Source organism: Nipponia nippon, unplaced genomic scaffold (genome assembly GCF_047370975.1).
Source record: "Nipponia nippon isolate SJK-2023a ecotype South Korea unplaced genomic scaffold, ASM4737097v1 scaffold_9, whole genome shotgun sequence".
Classification (NCBI taxonomy): Eukaryota; Metazoa; Chordata; class Aves; order Pelecaniformes; family Threskiornithidae; genus Nipponia; species Nipponia nippon.
The window spans coordinates 353,095-376,648 of NW_028262413.1; the positions used below are offsets into that span (position 1 = coordinate 353,095).

General features: G+C 35.2%; 1 protein-coding gene across 7 annotated transcripts in view; it reads left to right on the forward strand.

The window, feature by feature from the left end:
* The window catches only part of CACNA2D3 (calcium voltage-gated channel auxiliary subunit alpha2delta 3), a 458,323-nt gene that overhangs the window by 209,893 nt on the left and 224,876 nt on the right, over nucleotides 1-23,554 (forward strand). For all 7 annotated transcript variants that reach the window (XR_015701497.1, XR_015701498.1, XM_087744701.1 and 4 more), the window contains 2 exons: nucleotides 3,986-4,060; nucleotides 18,687-18,776. Coding sequence is in view for 5 of the 7 variants with exons in the window: in XM_087744701.1 (XP_087600827.1) it covers nucleotides 3,986-4,060; nucleotides 18,687-18,776 (165 nt within the window). In the remaining 2 variants the exon portion in view is untranslated. The remainder of the gene's footprint in view (nucleotides 1-3,985; nucleotides 4,061-18,686; nucleotides 18,777-23,554) is intronic.

The following is a 23,554-nucleotide window of genomic DNA, read 5'->3' on the forward strand; positions in this document are numbered from 1 at the left end:
ACAGCTTAAATATGACAAAGGCTAAATATGACAAATGCTAAGGTAAATGTAAATTAGTTGTGTAGGTGTGCTAGAACCATATACATCTCACATTTTCAGAATACGAATAGTATCTGATTCTATAGTGTAGGTCAGCAGCTAACTAGCTACATGGTTCCTCTTAGTTCACATTTTAGCCTATTTTATTTTATGCCTGTTGTGCAAAGAAATAACTAGAGGGACAAAATAATGTGAACTAATAAGCCAGATAAATGTAACTAAGTAAATAATAATAAAAATCAATGTCATCAAACGTTTAAATTACAAGAGAGGTGAAAGTAGACCAAGGTTTTAGAAGAGGAGCTCAGAAAGGAAGGTAATTGGTTTTTACTTCTCTCCCTCCCTCCTTCAGCAAAACACAGGCTATTCACAGTTATTGCACAGGTATTAGCTCTCTCAGCTATCGCTTCACAGCTATCACAACTATAACGTGCAAAGATCTCATATGCCAGAGTATAGGGGTATGGGACTATGCAACACTAGGAAATATCAGAAAACAATGTAATGCAAGACTGTTGAAAAGCAAAATGCAGGCTTTTACTGAGGTAAATTAACAAGATACCTATACTGGGTATTGCTGGCAAAGTCAGCGGTTACTAATCAGCCTTTTGATTCAAGATCCAGAAGCTATTTCATGAAATAAAATATTTTAAATGTCATAGGAGAGCTGCAGAACTGGGTTCAAATTGCCGATAAGGTGCTGGGGAAGAGGGTGAATTTTTTCCCTTTTCCACTTTAAAGGTTTGGCACAATTAAAAGAAAGGCATCACCAATAACACTGCAAAACACTCTATGACAAGGACAAAGAAATTGAATATATGCTATGAAGCACAAGTTGGGTATTTTGCTAGAAGCTGACAGTTGTACTAAAGATCTTATCAAGTGGATGTGCCAGTTTAAGCACCAAACTGCTTGAATGCTTTCACATGTTGCATCAGACTTCTACAGTTCTCCTGGACTTAGAGAGGTAGATGTTTTGAGAATCTATTTTGGAACTGAAATAATTTTGTCCAGTGAATTTTTCCATCTCTTCGTATTTGAGTTTTTTAAAAAGGAAAAGAAAGAGTATACTATTAGCAGAGTATAAAAATAAAAATAGATCATAAAAACGCACTGTTGCAAGAATTCAAACAATCAGAAGCTGCTATACCTTTTATATAAAGGTTTTTCTTACTGTGTTTTCATTTGTGTCTGTACAGTCGAGGAAGAACTGCTAACAAGCAGAACACTTCCAGGTTATGCTTGTTATCCATAGAACACCGTTACATAAAATACTCATTTACACACCTTGGCATAGTCCAGTTTCTTCTGCCATACATAGCAGATTACTTAAAATATTTTTGATAGTAATAATCTTAAGGTGAATTAGATGCCACAAATGCAAATAGTGTCACAATTTGGCTGGGTTTCAGAATAATGAATATCTACGTTTTCTTATGATCATAAAGACAACGGAACTGCTTTGTCCACATGCCATCTGTGTAATTGTGCTGGTTATGTGAGAATGAACATTTTTATTCATCCTTTTCTGAAGTCGGTTGATTCTGTAAAACGGGCCTGCTAGGGGACTTTAAAGCATGTTCTCTGTGAAAGTGTGAGCATCCGTTATACTGTGCAACTGAATAACACTGAAGGTGTAGTGGGAAGCTACTGGGAGTCTGTCTGGGTTATGGTGCAGCTAGCAGACAGGCAAGCTACGTGTCTGTGGGAATAGCCTGATGATATGAGTTACTCAAAACAGTAGTTAAAATAAATCTTACAGAAATCTAATGGAAATTATGCTACTTAGATGCAAGGTCTGATAGAGTAGGAAGTTGTTTCATCTATTTGCTGGTGGTAATAGGCCTGGAAGAAAAACCTGTGGGTACTACTAAAGCATTAGGAAATTCTGAGTTTGCTTGCATGCAGATATTTGAAACTGAGACCATGACTGAGAGGCAGGTAGACTTTAGTATTTTGTTCCATGTTGCGCAATTACAGACACTGTGCTTGATACCATATAAGAAAAGTATGGATGTTAATATAGTTTCCAATGACAGCTAGAGAAATCAAGCTAAGAACAGGCTTAACCAGAAAGTATATTGATTAAAGCACATGCTGAAAAAAAATTGTGAAGACAGGAAAAATCTTGGGAGTAGGGGCTGGTGTACTGGAGTCTGTTACAGATTTTCAATTTTTTTTTTTTTTTACAATAGAATGGAATATGGTCTCGACTTAGGCCTATAATAAGACATGCTGTGTAGATTTGGCATTATTATTTTGCAATGACTGTCAGGAGATAGATTGGAAAGCAGTCTGAAGAGAAAAACTACAGGGGAAAGTACATCATTGATCAGATCAATAAACTGTTATGACACAGAGATGCACGTGGGACACTCCCAGTGACTCTAAAGTGTTCTAGAAGTTTTTGCCTTGTTTTTCGTATTACCTTCGGAGCAATAGACATGTCCACAGGCTCTCATATATTGGAATAACATTGATGGGAATAAAATAATTAGGGAAACATGCCAATCTGCTGCAGAAACTATGTGTAAATATCTTGAGCGTTTTTGTTTGTTTCTATACAATCAACCAATTACTATGTTGATGCTGATGTAAATAGTCTGTATAACCAGCAGTGTACTCTGGGTTTCTGTTCCCTTATAGCTGAGGACTGAGTCTAGCACAATACCTCAAGAATAACTTGATGCAGTTCAAATTAAACACTATTCCCTATGCAACAGTAATTATGTAATTATGAGTGTGGTGGGTAGTGCACTGTTAAAACGAATGATGATGGCAGGTGTCCAAAGCGGAGCAGGTTGCAGGGGTCTATGGTCAGGCGTATGTGTGGAGAAGGGAGTGGTGTTAAACTGAAAACAGTGGAACAAATTCAGAGCTGCAGGCAGACAGAGGCGGTGAGAACTGGAAGTGACAGAGAACCTTGTCTAAGCAGCATTCTGTAATGAGTCATTGTAAGGCTTTTTTTATTCCCAATGAGGTGGAGGAAGGAGGAAGCCAAATGCATATATTAATCTAATGAAATTGTTTACTATGGATGTTCTGATTCACTTAATGCCTATGAAAGGGTGAAACTGCTTAAAGCCTAAACGCAAAGGCCTTACAGTTTGTTCCGAGATAACTTCTAGAGTAGATTAAATTAATGAGAGGGGTAATTAACTTAAAACTCTGTCTTATACAACTAGTGAAGACTTTTTGAATGTACATCTGTATTGATTTGACCTGTGTTGAAAGGTTTAAAAGGTTTAAACCATCGAGTCCAATTTTCAATGAAGTGACTTAAGCATCCACGATTCTGCAAGATGTAGTGACTGCAGATGAGATGTAGTTTCTTTTAATGCTTAAGATGCTTCTGAAAATAGGACTGCGTTATCTAACTTACTTAGACCTTGCAAGATAAGCAGATAATTCCTTAAAGGTTTGTCACAGCTTCATGAGTTAGTGTATAATGAGCTACTCTGCTTGACTGGAATTCTGACTGTTGTCAGACATGTCCAGGACTGATTCAAGCTTACAGACCTTTTGGCATAGTTGTTCCACTATTAACCTTCCAAAATGTTAGCCAGTGCCTCAAATATTTGTCAGGACTTTTTTTATATGTAGCAAAGAATTGGGAGTTGTGACTGTGATGTATCAAACATGACCTCTTAACACTATCCAGATTTCAACTTGAAGGATATTCATGCCAGCTAGTGTATATAGTACCCATTAACTCCACCTGAGTGTTGGCATCCATTCAATTAAATGGTCCTTTTTAAAAGTATAAACCTCTGGAACATTAAGAATCATGTAAAAGGAAAAAAAAAATGCCACAGCCAGTTTTTAAAAATTAACGGAATCCTTTTGTTCTTGCTTTATGTGCATGTTTCACTGTAGTTCTAACTCATTAAATTAAATTGTATCTTTTAATTAAATTTTTCATCATACTTTTTATTTCTCTCTATAGTATAATGAAGAACTTCACTATGTAGAGCCGTGTCTGAATGGAACGTTAGTTCAAGCAGACAGAGCCAACAAAGAGGTAAGGAATGAAAGCAAGAAAACGGCAGAGAGATAGGATGCAGTGCGTAACAATGTGCTATAATGATCTTTTCCTAGTACAATGCATTGCATTATTAGAATTTATTAATTATTCTCCTTATGTTATTTCAAAGGAGTCTTAAGCGACTCAGTAGGAAGAAAAAGAAATAACCTCCTCGTCAATTTGATTGAATAAACTTAATGGAAAAATACAGAAATCACTGAAAATAATACTGTTAATAAAGTTTAGTAATTATTTTAAGTAATACCTCAGTTGCTTTAAATTGAACTATGATTTTTTTACCAAAAATTACTGAGGAAGAGATTGCATTCTTAAGTCAAAGTAACACTAAAGTTGAAACAAAATCTCAAAACAGATGAAAACAAATATAATACTATGTGAATAAAAAAAAATTTAGCATTCCAAAAAGGTGTGTCAAAATAATAATGCATTCATTCAAGAAAGTTCTGTGAAAGTGTTCAAATTAATTACATCCTGGCATTTTTCAGAAAAAAAATTAGAATGATTTCAGTGAAAGTTTTATTTGAAGGGAGATTGCAGTATGAATGTGCAACCTGAAGTTTAGTTTATTGCCTGCCATCTGAATGTAGTTGCTCTGTGCAAGCATTACTCCATCACACTTCTTAGAAGGGTAAGGTAAGATTGTTTATGCCATGTAAAGTTACGAAATAAGATAGTTGAAAAGTCCTGTGTTTCTTGTAGAGGGACAGGCCTGTTAAAATAAGCCACTCGTATTATTGTCGAACTTCTCTGCTAAAGGTTCCTCTCTTCTTAAAGTGACTTGTCCACCTATACTGCATCTTGGTTATGGCTGGAGAGGGCAGCAGTCTTGCATCTTTCTGTAAATACTTCTCTCTCTTTTTTTTTACTAAAAGCAAATCAGAAGAGTTTCAGCTCAGAACTGAATTGTGCTTAACATTCAGTGTGGTAGAACATTTTTGCTGAAGAAGTCAATGAAATATGTTATAGGAAGTAGAAAACATAGCTCTGAAAACACACTTCTAAGTGTGCCAATGTTAGGTCTTTTTACATATACCAAGACAAAATGAATTTGGTCTCGTTATGCTGAACTTTACTCCATTGTATTATTCACATGAGTCCTTTGCATTTTACGTACATATACACCTACATTCTACAGGAATTATTCTTCATGGGCTGCTTCCTTAATATACTTGATGTTCTCCAATGTTGGTTCTTAGATTATCTAAATATCATTTGGTTACTATTTGGAATGGCATGAATTGTTTCTAATGATTTAGTGTGGAAGACCCTTATTTGTGAACTGTGATGCAGTTTTCTAAATGAGCACTTTATTGTGGGTGCGTCTAATGAGCTGTATGAAAGCTGTGCAAATTCTAGACTTAAGACTAAAGATTCAAATAGATTGTCCAGATGTACTGTCTGGAATTAATCCTACTGTTAACCTTTCCATCACTCTGCAACTGATCAAAATGCAGATTACCATACACCCATATGTTACTTAATGCCAGATTTGTTTTAATTTAATTGATCAAAAAGTTTTTGTGCCGCTCAGATGATGCTCAGATTTTATGAACAGTGCTCAATTATTCAAAATAGTGAAGTACAATTTCATATTTTGTTCTTCAGAGTAAGCTTCAATATAATTTCTGGTTAGTTAAATTTTTTTTTTTTTTTTTATTTCTGGAATCACTTTGTGCTTCATTTTGCCTATAAATTGAATAATACACCCAAGGTTTTGCAGAATAACTAAATATGACCTTCTTTGCAGTTATTCATATTAGCGAGCTAGTTATTATTCTTTCCTTGAAAGGCCAGAACTAGAGAATAAACTTGAGACAGGTAGCATGTAATAGTTCTGTGTATTTTTATATACTGTGACTTTGTCAATCTCATTTGTTTCTTAACTTCTGTGAATTTATAAGTGCTTATTATTTTTCTACTTTGTGTAATGAAGTTCACAATCTATTTGCCTAAACACTGGAGGGCACAAAAGTGCCATTGTCCCAGGTGTAGCTCAGAGTATAAAGTAAAGATTGTCAAGAACGTGGACAACCACTTAATCCTAAAAGAGTAATTCAGTTATCGTGCTCCTGAATTCATAGTTACAAACAGCTTTCTGAATTGTCCGATATTGTCGTAAGATCTGATACTGTGTGATCTGAATATACTGACACAGCAAAATTACCTGGGGGCCTCATGAAAAAACTCACTGAATTTCCTGGAAAAGTTTCTCTTGAATTCATAGGCTTTTGGTCAGGTCAATAGAAAAAAGATGTCTTAAAATGTTGTTACTATGCACATTCCAAAACTGGTCAAGAACTATCAGAGTATTTAGCTGTGTTTGGAACTCATCATAAGAATTCAATTATTTGGGCTGTTTCTTTCATGTCTGCGAGCCTGGCAGATGTACCAGGCTTCTCTTGTAGTTTTTTCTGTGTAATTGCCAAGAGTCCATTGCAATATCAGGTGAAAGTAGATGAAATTACCCTTTCTCAACCAGTCTTACAAGGTAAATACTCCTTTGCATGTTCACTGGTAATAATAGCTCTTTCTTTTGTTTATTAAATGATAAAACAGTAACAAGAAAAATATCACAACAAACACTGTAATATGTATTGTTTTCAAACAGCCATTATCAATATATAACCATAAGTTTCTGTATTGGCAAAGTAGAGCAGATGATTGACAGGCAATGTTTTAAAATATATGCTGTTGTTTCAGTTTATATGTGTATACATATGCCTGATTTTTTGGAAGTCCAACATAGGTCTGACGATGCAACTATGTATTTCTTTCAGAAATTTCTATTCTTTATCTTTTAATGTCAAATATTCTCCTCAATGGAATGGGAGCAAGGATGACCGTATCTGTTACTACCAGCGTAAGCTTCATTAGTGCCAAAATAAATACAAGCATTTTAAAATATGTTATAACATTTTTTCTTTAGCTAGCAAATGTCTATTCCCGTATGCTAACTTGAAGAAGAAACAATTAGAAATTGCTGTAATGGTATTTCATATTGCTACAGTTTTCCCTTATGTGGAAAGAGGAGATGTATGTTGCTGATGATTGCAGGGACTGAATTTTTAACAGTTCACTGTACCACTCTTTTATATTGCTATATATGCACCTGACCTTACTAAGGACAGGTATTTCTTAATGCAGCATTTGTTGCTGGAAATGTGCGTAAACCCAGTTTTACCAAGTTATTAATTTATGCTGAGTAAACTTAAGTGTCTACCATTTTGGCAGTATATTTCTCTCTCTTTTTTTTTTTTTCACCCATAATTAATGAATGCCAATATAAAAAATTCCCATTAAATGACCCTTAAAAAAAAAAAACAACCAACCAAAAACCCCAACATACACAGACGCACACCCCAGTTCTTGCTAACTGCATCTTGCTAGGTTCATCGGACATCGCATGTAGCAAATAAACACGGTTTTTAGAAGCAGAGATAAGAAATTACTTTGAGATGTTTGACTGGAGCTTTTTATCTCATGAGGAAAGCAGCTGTTTCAATAACTCCAAATAAAAACTGCTTTCACAGGATCAGTTCCCCAGTCTACATTTGTCTTGAAAGTATTTGTTGAAGAACTTCTTTGCTGTCTTTATATAGGCTCAGATGTTTTCAAATGGAATCTTTCTACTCTGAGGATGTCACTTAAACATGCTGAATGTCTGTCTTTGAATCGAGTTTTCTTTAATCTCTAAACTTTAACAAAACAACCAAATAGCCTAATCTTCTAGATTTTCTTTTTCTATCCTTACCACTTGCACTTCATTTGTAGTAAGCTAAAGGGCAAACCAGCTTCTCAGTAGAATAAATCGGGTTAAATTATACTAACTTGGGGCAGATGGGACAGGGCTGGACTTGGGGAGAGATCAGGTAATCTGTTTTGGGGAGCCGAGCGTGGTGTTTGCTTCTGCTGAGAGGGTTCCCTTCTGCCAGCACAGGCACTGCCGCGCTCAGCCCGGCCCCTTGCACAGCTGCAGTAGCAGCCAGCCTGGCTTTCCAAGGCGTGGGCATAAGTCAAATAGTTTGGTTTGCCACCAGCAGCAGCCTGCTGCCTCAGGCAGTTGGGCTATAGCCAGAGCCTATTCTGTTCCCATGCACAGCCTGTCTAGGTAAGACAAAACCTGGGAGTATCTTCAGGGAATGGAGCATAAGCATTTTTTTTTGGTAGGCTACAGGAAATTGCTTCAGCCTTAGGGCTTATAGCAGCCTGGGAAATGAGTGCTTCTTAATGGTGTTGGTGCTGAATATTCCATGGGATTAGGGGTAGCAAATGAACACGCTCTTTTCACATTCAGGGATGGGTTGCAGAAGTTCTCCATAATGTGCAGGGAATGTAACAGGCTTCTAAAGAACCAGACTTTCAGAAAATCCAATTAATCTTGGGGGGGGGGAAAAAAAAAAAAAGGAGGCTATCTGGTGTCTGGTTTACACATTTTCTCAGTGAAACAGTGTGACTCTTGATGGGTTTTTTTTGGATTTTTTTTTTTTTTCCCCTCCGCAACATCTCTTATTCTTTTGGGAGGGAAACCGTATTGTAAACACAGTGTTAGTTCCACACATTGGCTCTAGACCTCTTACTATTATTTTCTGGACCACAGCGTGGGAACTACTTACCTAAAAGAAAAAAATCCACTCTCATTAAAGTATGAAAAAGCATTTAAAGCATTGTAACCCTCTTACATCCACTCTGTGGTGACACCCACCCTTAAACAACGTGGCTCAGTTTTCTGTTCCAAGTGTGAGGAAAGATAATATAAAGCCCACATCCCCCCCCCCCCCCCCCGCCATTTGTTTCTCTCTGTCTTTCAGGTGGGACCGTGGGCCTGACGCTAGCGTAAATCTATACAAAGTGCATGCAGAGCAAGGAAGTTGCATTTCTCTTTGAATGACAACCCAGTTATTACTGATGAAGCTGCATTTGTTTCCTCTGCAATGTGCAATCTGTATTCCGGTTGCATCTTTACCGAAATTATTATTTCCCTACCCCTGTACTTAATATTTTAGGTCTCTCTTCTCAGCCATTTTAGTAAGGAGTGACAAGGTAGATTTACTTGTTAGTTTATGTGGTATAGGAGCTGCAGATTCTTGATCCTGCGTTGTTAAGGAAAGAGAGCAGTTAGAAAAGAAAACAGCATGGGTGCTTTTAACTTGCAACTTTCAACTTAGCCAAATGCATGTTTTGAAGACTGGTACAGATTTCATAGTGGTTGGCATAGTGAAGGTAGATTTTTGTGTGTGTGTGTGTGTGTCTGTGTGAAAAAGCCTCATTGTACCTGTAGGGGTTACTTGATCAAGATCACTCCTTGATTAAAATGCTAATAAATATCTGCCTGGTGCATTACAGTAGATTTTTAAAGGACATCAAATAAGTTTAAGCTTAATATAATTAAGCATTTAAACATTTAACATATTCATGCATTTTTGTTATGGCAAAGGAATGAAGGTTGGAGAAAACAGGTTTTCAGCCCTGAATCTCCAGCAGGTTGATCAAGTAACATTCTTTTTAAGAAAGAGTGAGGATACATTGAAAAAAGTGGTGATTCTCAACCTCTAAACCTGTTCCCTACCAGCTTCAAGAACAGCAAAGTAATAAAGTCTTGAGTTGAAATCTTCATTTAACTTTATTTTTTTACTGCTAGTAACAACCTACAAGGAAGAGATGCTAGTATAATATGTTTAGAAATTTCCACAGGTTTTAATCAAGTATTTTTTTTTCTGCAAAATCGTTGGTTCTCTAAAAGCTTATGTTATGTGTAGCTTTCAGAGCAGTGAGGATCTAATTACACCTTGAATTTCTGTCAGATACAACTTCAGAAAGCATACTCCTTTTGAGAAAACTTATTGAATCAAGTCTGGTTTATGTATTTATAAAAGACAAACTTACAACTTCAAATATGACAGACTGATGCGAGTGGTGTTAATGTATGTGCCACCAGTTTTACTAAGATGCAATGTAGGCATCCCAGTGCTAGATTTCTTCCAATACATAGTATTTCTGCTTTCAATTTTACAATAGGAGAATACAGTGATTTGTTTTAAGAATAGTTATAATTTCAGGTGATATGGCAGGCATCAAGTTGTATCCACTTATTTCTAAAATTTTTCATAGCCTAGCATTTGTCATAAAATTTTTGTGTCGGCACATACCTGCATTGAAGGTTCAGTTTAGATATGTGGAGACATATTTTCAGAATGCTGTAAGCTGTCCCTAATTTGCAGAATTTGCTTCAAGTTTCATTTATCACAAAGATTAAATCTATAATTACACTGGGTAGCATAAATGAGGTTGAAATTAATCTGTGATCCTAAATGTGGTTTAGTAATATAAAATATGTAACGTATATTTGAATTTTACCAGACTAATTTATAATTTGGCTTTAGCATTAAACAGCTGCTACCTTGAAGTGTATCAATTTGCTATACACAAATTTAAAAAAGAGTGGGAAATAGTTCAGACACTATTCTGTCACTGTCTGCACTTTCTCCACAAATTACAAACATGTGGAACTGCCTATTTTAATCCTAGTTTTCTTGGGCCAAGAGGTTTTCATCTTTGAGAACTCCATGTTACAATTTACCTACCCCAAAGGAATCGGATGACAATCTGATTTAATGTAACTCCAGATTTAAAGTAACAATATTACAATATACATTCCTCTTTTATATGTTGTTTTAATGTACTATATATGGGTTGAGGACATTTCTGTGTAAATGTTTCCAGATGAAATATATCATCTTCTAGATGCACAGATAGGCACAGTAACTCCAAACTAAATCAAGAACTTACCCCTGCGTAAATTAGAATGACAAAAATAGACAGATGTAGTGCATAACTTCCAGTGAGCTTTCATTTTTGTATGCAATTACAGAAATTAAATAACCAGAAGACTGATTCAGCAATGAAGCTGAGTGAAATTGCCAATAAGAGGTTGGTAAATAAAATTTTGCATATTGAATTTTATTTAAGCAGATTACTTAGGTGTATATTTATCTATCCATCTCTGTCAGGTCTCCAGAAAAGATTGTTGACTGCATTGCTTCGCTGTTAAAAAAACCAAAAACGTAAAGTCTCACTGAAATCTACTTTTTAAAAAACTGTCTAGCTATTATAGACCTCCAAAACTTTCAGCTAGCCCCAGATCACTGAAATTTGGTCTGAAGATTTCTGTTGCAGCCACAAGCAACTAATTTACTTAACAAGAATTTGTTTTTAATCTGAGTATATTGAATCTTGAGCTCTTTGTTCAGCATAGTTTTCAGGATTGTTTTCCTGAAAAAAATCCAGTCTACCAACACAACGTGCTAGGGAACACAAGTGGTTGAATAATCATCAACATCGAGCTAACCTGTAATTGCCCTGGCAATGGATTTTAAAAATATGATGCTTAAATGCATTTTACAGATGTGAATGCACATTTATCAACTGTTAGTACATGTGGGTAAACTTCCCTGTGACACATCAGTAAACACCACTCTCCCACCTCACACATAGGCCTCCTGATTGTGGTGGGGGTTTTTGGTGGGTTTTTTTGTTTTGTTTTGGTTTGGGGTTTTTTTTTGTTGTTGTTGTTTTGTTTGTTTTTTTTTGTTTTGGTTTTGTTTTGTTTTGTTTTGTTTTTACTGGTTTATATGCTGATGTAGTTCATCTGATAAACCTTTGCCAAGTATGTCTCAGGAACATTTGGAGTTACAGCATGCACGGATGAGTGTGGGAACTAATGCTAGAAGTAGCAAAGACTTGCACTAAAACTGACAGAAATCTGGAGGAATGTTGAACCTATTAACAATGCTTTTCTGTAGGAAGATCACCCTCGTCAGACAATTAATAGCAAATATCAGTTTTTCAGTGTAACTGTATAAACTCTGCTTCATATATCAGTTGTGAACTGTTAACTTCCCTCTTTGGAATCAGTGGAAAATGCGTTATTCATGTATGCTTAGACTTGAATTCATGATCCTGTAACCCCATCTAATTTGGGTATTCCTGCTCATCATAAATGGTACTTTATTTTTGGTAAGCACAAGTAAGCTATAATAAAATGTATCTGTACAGGGTACTGGGACTAATGTGTAGCATATTGCCTTAACAAGAAGGAAATCAAAACTTTGTTGGTTGTAATAAAAATGCTGAAAACTGTATAAATGGGAAGTTGGACATAAGTCAATTTACTAATTCAGAAGCCCTAAAATAGAAAAAAAAGTGACTGGTTTAGCTAGGTAAGTAGGAAGATAAGAGATGGGGACTTGATTTGGTCAGAAGTTTACAACAGTAAACTCGCTACCAGTGTACTTTCATCTTGTCAGTGGTAGAGAAATATAATATAAAGGCAAACAGGTTTTCAGGTCTTCCAGAAAAAGGACCTGCTATAAGCCATAGCAAGCTGAACTTAGTGGGTGATGTATCTCTATTTGTGAGGCTTTAGTGTCCTCATGTTAAGATGCATTAAAACAGTCTGTGAAGTCTTGTAGACTGTGTGCCAATTAAAACTTGAGCCAAGCGTGCTGCTATTTGTGACTAGCTTTGTCATGGTGTTAGGGAAAAATCCATCAGTGAAATTCTGCAAATGTTTACTATGGTAAAAAGAAGCTATACCAAAACATGAATGCCAGACATTAGGGATTATGTTACCTGACAACCTATCTGCTCTTTTTTGTGTATCTCTGAGATGACATGGTTGTTACAGCACTTACCTGGCATTTGAGAGTTGGAACTCGGTTCTCTGCTTTAATGTATCATTACTTGGGTTCAGATGTGTTTGTTTCCTCAGATGTTGAATGAAGATGGCTGTACTTTCTTTTTCTTGTTTTCTTTTTCTCCTTTCTTTTTCATGTTTAAAAAGGGTAAAACCTTGAAGTTATGGAGTATCCTCATATTATCGTACTGGAGGCCAAAAAATTTCCCTGACTGTTGCACAGACACAGGACTCTCGTTTGTTAGGAGTGTGACCAGATTCTGTTCACTTCCAGAATGTAGAAATTTGTCATCTTGTTGTGATCATAGATACTAGTCAGCTTTTATAATCTCAGAGTGTAAACCTTGTGAAGCCATTAGAACAGCCTGTAAGATAAGAGACTAATAAAAAGAGACAACTCAGAATTTCTTCAGAATTGCCTCCAAATCAGTAAATTATTCTGCAGCTTTATTATGGGCTAGATAAACCAGTGTGTCATTTTGGCTACAAAGTTGGGAGCTTCTGCCATGAAGGAAAATTGCGTTTTCACAGTTTTCTGGCCTTCATCTCTGAAGAGATTTTAAATTGCCTGCAATGACCTGAAATTAGGAAAGGAACATGAGATTCTCCCCTGTATTCAGATAGCCCCCTTCCCTCCCTAAATTCCTGTATCATGAATCATGAAAAAGTGCTCTGAATCTTTGCAAAATGCTACATCATCTGCCAAGCACAGACTTGTTGAAATAAATTACTATTACTTAACTTGAATTATTTAAATTTATTAACTATGAAACCCTAATAAATCAAAAGTAGGAAACTGAAAAAAGAAGTAGCAGAAGTACGACTTGCTATCATATTTTGCCAGACAATTTTACCTTAATCCCTGAAGTCTGAAATTTTAATGTAATCATCTAACCAAGTATGGTCCAAAATCCCTGCAATTGTTGATTAAGCTGTGAGGCTAGAAAAGGTGAATACACCTGGGTGTACTAAAAAAACACTTTCAATAATCTCATTAGAAGAGAAACTCCAAGTTCAATCATGGTAAATGGTTATAAATGTATCCTCTTGCTCAGTTATGCCAAAGTCATATGCAACAGTGGTGTGATTTTAATATTCTGTATAGCTGTCCCATGAAGCATAGAATATGAAGACCATTAAAACTCTTTCTATATTCCTCCTAATTTAAGTTCTGAAATAGTCCAAGTCAAGTTGGGCCACCTGATTTTTAAGCAGAAATAGGCATGTGAATATTATTTTTCATCTTTGGAAAAACAGTGTCGGTACACCCTGTTCAGTATACCCCATTGTTCTTCAAGTAGGCATACTTGTAACTATACCTAGGACAAGAACCCATTCCCTGATTCTAGGTCCATCAAATGTATTTGTTGGTTTGTTTCTGACTTAGAGGGTCTTAACAAATTTTAAATGCTTTAAAAAGAAAAGGAGAGAACGTTTTTGTTTTGCATACATGGATAGTGTTTATGAACAGAAAAATCAGCAGCATGCAAGGGTACAGAACCAAGTGTATGCATCGCTGATGTTCTGGTTTGAACCCTTGTAGATATACGCAAAGACCTTGTCCTGGCTGACGTGCACAGGCGGATTTGTGTCCTCACTCTCTTCAGCTCATCTTTTTCAGCAACTTCTGAATAGATCATAGATACCTCCACAGCTGAACATATCTGTGCTTCCTCGCTGTAATAAGACACAACTTCTCCTATTGAGTTCTGGCCCTATAATTGTGTAATCAGACATCAGAGTCTGATTGTCATAATTGTGTGCCAAATTTGCATTCAGAATTACCAAGATTATACATGTCAATTAGGTATTTGAGTCCACAATTAGATATTGCAGGTTCTGGTAATTGCACATGGAAATTAGGCATACAGTTGCATGCGAATGTTTGTGCACACAGTTGGACAGATATCCAATTCAAACTTTAGGAAAATCAGATACTAATCTACAGGGGCTCAAACAGGACAGTAAAGAGAAGCTGAGATGCACCAATATTATTTCTTGTGCAGCTTATTACTAAAAAGAGCTATTTAAGATGCAAAGATAAAAGGATGCTTTTTGACTCATTAAGAGCAGGGGACTCCTGCTTTCTGGGATCTGTTTGATTTCTGAAAGTTACTGAAAGTGGAATTGAGGTGTTTGTTACCTCATGCCAAAATCATTTATTCTTTTTCTTTAAACTGATGTTTCAGTGGTTAATGTCCTGCCCTGATATTTTTTCACTACTAGTGGGGTTGAAATACGCTTTTCTGGTTTGCAGTGCTTTTATAAGGGATAAAATTATGGAGTGGCAGTTGGACGCACATGTGGGCGAGGTATAGAGAAATTTTGAGAGGCATACTAGTTTGAAACTTTGGTTTTCTCATATGCAAAGAATACAATGCTTTTAAAAATGCCTTTTCCAGTACCAAAGGGGGCACTATAGCATGACTGGTGGGGCATTCCTGTACTGACTGGACATGTGAAATAGGAAAAAATTAGTGTTTGGAGATTTGGATTTTTTTCTTCTAAATTTCCTTAAAACAACAGCCTGACAGATAATAGTTGTGTCAATAATATGCCTTTTCAAGTAAGAATAAGGTACCACTCTTTAAAAGAGTAAAGAACTGGTCTCTGTGAAAGTACAACAGTACATTTTGATTGTTTAATAATAAACAGCCTCAGCTAGATGTAGAATGAATGACCTGAGGAAGCTATTCTTTGTGCTGCCTGTAAAATGAAACATGATTTCTTTTGGCATGGATCCAATTAATGCCACACATCCAGGGCATCTGGTATGATAAAAAGGGAAACAAAGAAATGTTAATTTTCATGTTGTTGTTTGATTTTTCCAGTGGACGTACAAAGTGCTGAAATTCTAAAAAAAACAAAGACAAGACAGAGAAAGGAGCTGGTTTAAAAAAACAAATCAAAAAACGCCATAAACCCTTTCCAAACAAAGACCAAACCACACATGCATTTTAGTTATTTAATCCTTCTGCAGAGTCACCTTGTAGCATCAGTTCACTCTGAAGCCTGGAGGCAGAAAACGTTTGTTAAAATTCATAGGGCATTAAATCGATTTTAAACATTTTTACTATTTTGTATCAAACAAATGTCACTATAATAATTCTTCATATATCAACAGTGTCTTTTTCAGAACCTGTATATATATAGCTATGGCAAGAGAAAATATTTGTTCCCCTGACAGATCACGTGAAGTGAATTATACACTAGAGATTATACCATTTACTAGTAATTTTTGGTAACCCGTTTATACTGTATATACTTAATAATGTATATGCACTGTAATAAACATTTCTCAGACTTGTCTCTGGAATGTTCAGAGATTTTATAAACTGTTGTGGTTTTTTATTACAAAATAATTCTAGTTTAATTATGAAGCAGTAATGTATTCCAAAGAGAAATATGATCTGTAATAAATATTTATTTGAACATATATGATTTATAAAAAGGTAAGATTAGAAACCTATTTTCAAGACAAAAATTTGGCTTTATCGATTTTCAGCGAACTCCTCTGTTTCGGGGTGAATCCCTGTGTTAGTAGGGAAGCATATGTGGTAACTGTAAACTACCCTTAGTTTTACGTATCTGGGAGAGATGGTCTGTGAGCATAGGACTGCTTCAGCAGCTTGAAAACGTCTGGTCAACGCGTAACTTTGATGTTATGAAATTGTTTTTGACATTGATGAAACAATAGTAAACTGCTCATTTTCCTTATTTTTTAACTGTTAACAACACTTTCTGTTTAAAAAGATCAGCTATACATAAAACTGGTTTTGCTAAGATGTTTCCTGGAGAATTTTATAAACATGATATATTTTAGTTTTGGAAGAATTCCGATGAACTATTTCAAATTCATATGAACTTTACATATTTCATGAAAAACTGTTGTATTTTCTGAGTTTCTAAAAAGCGTTAATGACTCTAACAGTCCTGTGCCGTAGTTAATCCTTTCGTATATGGAGTGGTGGTCACATGTATTAAAATCACCCTGAGTACTGAAGTCAGTAGTCTCTGAATCTGACTGTTGGTCAGTTATTGTATTTTGAAATAGGTATGGAAAATATACTGCATTGTGTTGCTGACAGTTGAAGTAGCAACTGTCTGGGAAACTGCGATCTTTGCATTGCCGCTCTTGATTTCCAGGCCACGTCAGTTGAAGTTAAGAATATGCCAATGTGGCTTTTGATCAATTTGGACCCAAATTTCAGAGATACTTTGAAATGACAAGTTGAATACAGAGTAACAAGAGGTTGATGCATTTATTGCATATTTGGGTATTTCATATTCATTCCTATTTTCATTATTACTTGTAAAAAATATGAAAGGCACAATTCAAGGGACAGTAGTATATTAATTCTTCTACGAAGATAGTTAGTTTGATTAGGTTTTCTTGCCTATAATAATGCTTTAAGACCAATGGACGACTGATAAATAAGAATTTTCCTTTTTACTAACCTATTGAGGTAACTTTTTTACCCTGTTGGGGAGACTGAAATAATGCTTCACAAAAGCATTGCCTCCCCTGCTATTTCCCACCACATGTATTCATTTTCTTCTTACAAGTTAATTATTATATTTTTAGAAGTATTTAAAAGAGTAATTACTAGTGCTATGGAGATACTGACTGATATTAAGTTAGCTATGTTTAAGTTTGTGGAAAAAAGAACCATTTTGCAGTGTAGCTGTATGGGCGTTTACCTATCCCTGCTTATTTAGATGAACAAGACTGTGCCTTTTGGCTGTTCAAAGTATTGAGCTGCGATGAACCACGTTTACTAGGTCACTAAGAAGTAATTGTTTTGAAAAAGCAGCCCTTTTTTTGTGGCTTCAGAATTGCCAAGAGGCTAGGATGTAAATTTTCCTGTTTCGGTGTACTGAAATTTAATAATGAAATAGGAAGTTCTCTGCCTTCCAATATACTGCTGTAATATTTTTTTTATTTTCTGAAATGAAAAAAAAAAAAAAGTGTTTCCATCATAGAAAATCAGGGGAGTGAAGTACTACTTTGTTGATGTTGCATACAGTGTCCCTTTATGATAGCATGGTTCATGATACTGTTTTTAATGATATATTGCGCCGTCTTATAAACCTAAGAGAATTTGTTTCTCCTCTGAACATTTTGTTTTTGGAAAGTAGTGCTAACATTGTTTTGCAAATGTGCTACTTAGTACTTCATAGGTTACATTTTCTCTAAAAACCCTACAATTTAATGTACGTATTATATAGTAGTCCTATATTTTTGTTCAGTGCAAAATTTGTGAAATTTGTCAAAGTTCTGACATATCTGGAGAAATAACATATGTTTAGAAAGAGGAAAATATAGGATGAATTCTGACCTGTCAACCTCTTAAGAACTGCTTCTTATAAAATTTTACCCATGCTTATGGCCAACAAGTAAGGCAGTGCATAATTGATGAGCCATTTAAAACCGAAAAAAATGATTTAATTGTGACTACTCAACATAATACTGAAGACAGTCACATATAGCTAGCAAGTGGTTAGCCTGTCTGTCTTCTTGTGTTAGAGTAGTTCTTTATCAATCTAAATATTATATTGACATTGATAAACTGCATTTAAACTGCAATGGCTTAATGATTAGGGTCTACTATCTTTTAGGGAGGAATCATAACAAAAAATAGAATCTCCAATCTAAATTTCAGAAAGAATTATTTTTATTAAGTAGCAGATCCCAAAAATTATTATTGTTCTAACACATCCTTAGTTTAGTGTGACTTCAAGAGTCAAAAGGATTAACCAGGAATTACTTTGGTTTATGAATTAGTGTATGCAATCACTGAAGCTTAAGGAGTAGGTCTAAAGAAGAATTCAGAAATCCTTAATCATTGATATCAACATGTATGTTGTAACAATATACTGACAAATAAAAGCTGCTTGTTCATGTTTCAGCATTTCAGGGAACACCTTGACAAACTTTTTGCAAAAGGAATTGGAATGCTGGACATCGCTTTAAATGAAGCTTTCAACATGCTCAATGAAGTAAGTTAATGTTTTTCAGATTTACGCTGCTGACACCTTTCTTGCTATTTAGCAATTACTGCCAATTTTAAGCTAATAAATTAGAACTTACTCAAAAAGTGTGATGGTAGTAAAATATTATCTATAGAACAAGAATTCTATATAATTTATGAGGTGAAAGATATAGAAAAATTTACATTTTTATATGTATACATTATATATTGATGTATTTTTTTGTCTATGTATACAGGATACACCTATGCATACATGTGTACATTAAATAAAGTTTATTTCAGTAGCTGTTCTAGGTGTTAAAAAATACTAGGGTAACTTGCAAATTTCACAGTTTAGATTGTTCTTTTTTTCTTTGGAAGGGCTAACGTTTTAGGAATGACAGGAATTTGTATATTCATAAAGACTTTGAGGATACACACTGTTATTAGAGTTGTGAAATTGAAATAGAGTTGACTTCTGGCATGACAATATCTCTTATAGCTTATATAAAAAAGTTATTTGAACGCTTTTGTACTTGCTTCTGTAATACTCTAAGATAGAAGGAGAAATGTAAAGCTTTGTCTAACCAGCTCAGAGGTATTAATATTATTTTAACTATTTATCTGCCAAAACCATGAGGCCAGCTTTCTGATAACATTCCTGTGAATAATGTCTATAAACAGGAATGCAGTCTCTAGAAGATGAACATCATGATCGTGGAGATAATCTAGTGCAGGGCATCTATTTTCCCTCCCAAACTCCACATAAAATCAGTGTAGCACTCTTAGTTGTCCAGGAAATTATCCTTCAAAGGATATTTTAATTAAAATCAGACCCATTGTCTTTGCTTGAAATGTTCTTCCTCAGAAGGTGCACATCAGTCTTAGTGGTTATCATGAAATGACCTTATGTAATGTATTTCAGAGAGATTTTTTGTCATTTCTGGCAAAGGTTAAATATATTGTCATGATATGTATTCCAGCAAAGAATAATTTTAGCAATATTTTGATTCAGCTGACCATGCAGTTTATTGGGAATGTATATTGGAAAAAGCAAGGAAAGAAAGGAGAAAAGTGAACAGTAGTAGTAATGAACAAGAATTAGTACGAGGGAGCAAACCAATGAAAATAAAATGCACCATCAAATATTTCTCATGATATGAATCAAAACCCTAGGTAGTGTGGTAGGACTAAAGCCATTGCTTACAACTTCTGTTAATATCTGTTTAGATATAGGGTTTCTGTAAAGGAGAGCATTCACTTTTTTTTTTTAATAACTAATTACAAGCAGATCTCTTCAGGATATCTACACTAATGAGCACTTGTAAAATTGTGAACTGCTATATCACAAAGCTATAGCAAAGTTCATTAAGCAAGGTATATGTATCAAAGGCCATTGTGAAGGGCTAAACCACCAAATATGTCAAAGGCCAGAGGCAGATACTGAGGGGGGAAATGCGAGGTATTTCAGTTAGCCTCAAGACCGAGGGAAGCAGGAAACTGATTAAAAAACCCCAAACACTCATTTGTGTCCAAGTGCCAAGAGCCCCAAGGTGAAATACCAGCAATCAGCGATCAATGAGTCCTAAAGAAAACTTAAACTCCTATCCCAGAGCATTCCCATTCCAAGACCTGGAATATTAGCTGTAAAGTTATTTCAAAATGACGCTACATGTAATCCCCACCTAGCATTTTCTAAGGCAAGAAAATTTCTATTTCTGTGGATTCTTTCAGAATGCTCCATCTTGCCCAAGTTCACTCTTTTTAATAGGAGGCCAAATCCTTGTTCTTTGCATCTTGTTGGTAACCTTTGAACTGCGTTAGTGAGTCGGCAAAAGTGACTAAACACCTTCCAACAGGACCAATTCCTGCTAAGTGGTTGGATGTTACAAGTAAGCATCATCAGCCTATTAAAATATTCCCTACAGCTTTCTTTTGAAGTTAATATTAGCAGCTTAAGATACGACTGAAAATGCTTTGGTGTTTCCAGAAAAGCTTTCTCTTTATTAAAAAAAGAAAAGAAAATGTTTGAAGATTATGCATGTATTCTTTTTAATAATGTAAATCAATTGAGAGGTGACTTGATCCTGATTTAGAACCCCTAAAATTCCTGGCAGGTGAATTAAAATTATGTGGACTTCTAATCGCTAAGTAGCCTTTAAACTAGATTATGCAAGATCTTTGAGTTTTTCAAACAAGGTTACTTAAAGGCCTTTAAAAGCTTTTCTGAAGCAACAAAAAAGTGCAATGCGATTCAAACACAAGATAGTGATTTGATGCCCAAATTATTGGATTGAAATGTATGGACTATGTTTTTTACATGATCAGTTTCTTCTACTAAATGTCTGATTCATGTCACGAATACAGTTTTGTTTCTCTTTTTGCCTAACGCTTCCTAGGGCATCTATTTTTTAGCTTATCTAGCCTTAGTAGATCCCATGACTTAAAAATCATGTACCTTTCGAATTAATATGCATCCTAACTAACCGCAGTTGGACTTTAAGAATACAGACAAACTAGTCACAGCTCATGAATTAACAAATGATAGGATAAAGATTGAGCTATGCCAACTGATGTTTTTAGAAACTTTATTATTGTCACTCACACTTACCAGGGTTGTTTTGGAAAGAAATATTTCGGTCACAAATACAACCAGCAAATTCCTTTTTTCCCTTTTTTTCTTTCCTTTTTTTTTTTTCTCTCCTTTTTTTTTCCTCTCCCCCCCCCCCCTTTTCCTTTTTCGCCTCCTTGTTTTCCCTTTTTTCAACTGAGCTTATATTAATGAAAATGTTTTAAAGTGTTTCCTTAAGTATAGTCATTTCTTTTGGGGAAAAAAATGAAAATCTCTTAGTCTGCTGGAAAAAGAAAATCTCATCTAAAATAAGTAGCAACCTGTCTTAAACTGTCTTTTGACTGAAGGATGTACCTTGCAAATGAGACCTCAAACCAAAATATTCTCCAAAGGGTTTGACTTGACAAGTGTGCCGGCCTTTATACTGCAGGATCATAGATTAACTAATGGTTCCAATTCCTTTGTATTCGTCTTGAAGCACAATATTGATCAGTTCTTTTCTGGGCGTAAAATCCTAAGATGAAAAGATGAGGATCTTCTTCCACCCACTGCCCACGTGTTCACCCAGACAGTGTGGAACTAATTCCTTCATGTGGTGCATGCCAAAAGTGACAATGGGAAAAGCTGCATGAAGTAAACACTCAAGGTTGGTTGTAGAGGGTTTATTAAGAATCCCATTATGGGCACTGAATACAGTCTTAGGAAAGAGATACACAACAGTAAATAGAAACCAGCCTCAATACAGGAGATGTTCTATACTAGTCTTCCAAATCTGTGTAAATTGAAAAAAGACATTACAGACAGTGATCAAGAAGACCTGAGATGAGATTTTTCTGTTTTGTTTTAAGATCTGTGAGGTGACTGAAGTTATAATGATGAATGTGGTATAAAAATCTCATTAGATAAACTGGTAGTTTTGAGAACAAAGGGAAGTGACATCCCATGTACTGAATTGTACCTATGATGAGCGAGAGTTTTTTGGTCTGTAAGGTCATGGTGGATCATGCTACATGTATGTTCAGGTCTCTTCAAGGTGGAGTAATAACTGTTTCTATTTATACTATAAAAGCGAGTGTAATAGCTTCAAGCCTTCCTGCATATATACTTCCACAATTGACAGCATAAAAATCTTTTCCATTATATACAGGCATATCGGCAAAGTCTTTGGGAGCTTCTATTAAGCAGCCTAGGCCAGAGAAAAACCTACTTAATCTCTCCTTAAAAGAGTACAGCTAACCATTTTCCACTTTGTCTACAGGATATGACCTTTTTGTGCCAGAAATCTATTCTTGTGAATTATAGGTTTATATTTAAAAAAAAGAAAGGGGGGAGAGAAGAAAAAAAAAAAAGGAAAGGAAAAAATGAAAAAGCTTGTTTTACACAGATAGTCTATTAAGATTCTGGTTGGATTTTAGAATGGTTCAGGGGTTACACTAATTAAACGCAGTTAATTTTGCCTTGCAATTACCTTTCAGTATTTGCCTAGGTTGTTAAGACATGGAGATGGTTGATACTGATGTCTTTGAAAAGACATGTTTAAAAATCGACTCCCAGATTGTTTCCAGTCATCGATTTATGCAGTGTTCATTATACAGCGTAAGAATATAGAAGTGCTTGGTACAGTAGTTAGGCACCTACTATGTCATGTGACAAATGCAATTATCTCTTTTGGTGACAAATGCGGTCTTTGCAGTGATTACCTTTAAAAAAATTGTAGCCAATTAAATAAAATTCTGTGACATTTCAAAGACTGTTAATCACAACCAAATGCTGTAAATGTCAGGATGCATTGAAATTTTTGCTACTAACTGATGAATCACTGAGTTAATTGTAGTTCATCATAAGGCCCTTGTCATTGTTATTATTATGGAAAACACTTTCATCACTCTTGCTATTCAATAAAATTAAAGTTCTAGACAAATATGAGAAGATACTACTCATCAAAGCATTTGAATTTAATCTCATTCTTCAAAATATTCGAACAGATAACTACGTAGAATAATACAGATGCATACAGAGTGATGGTCTAAAATAAATATATAAAGGCATTCCCCCTTCGTTAATTTCCCTTTTAATATACCTTGTCTCTTTCAAAATATGTTGTCCACATGAAGAATATATCCCTTGGCAAAGTAACTTCATCTTTATGAGAAAACATTGCATCTAAGATCATACTAATGAAGGAATCCCACTTTAATATTCTGGTTAAGACTGGAAAAACTGCCATGACTGAA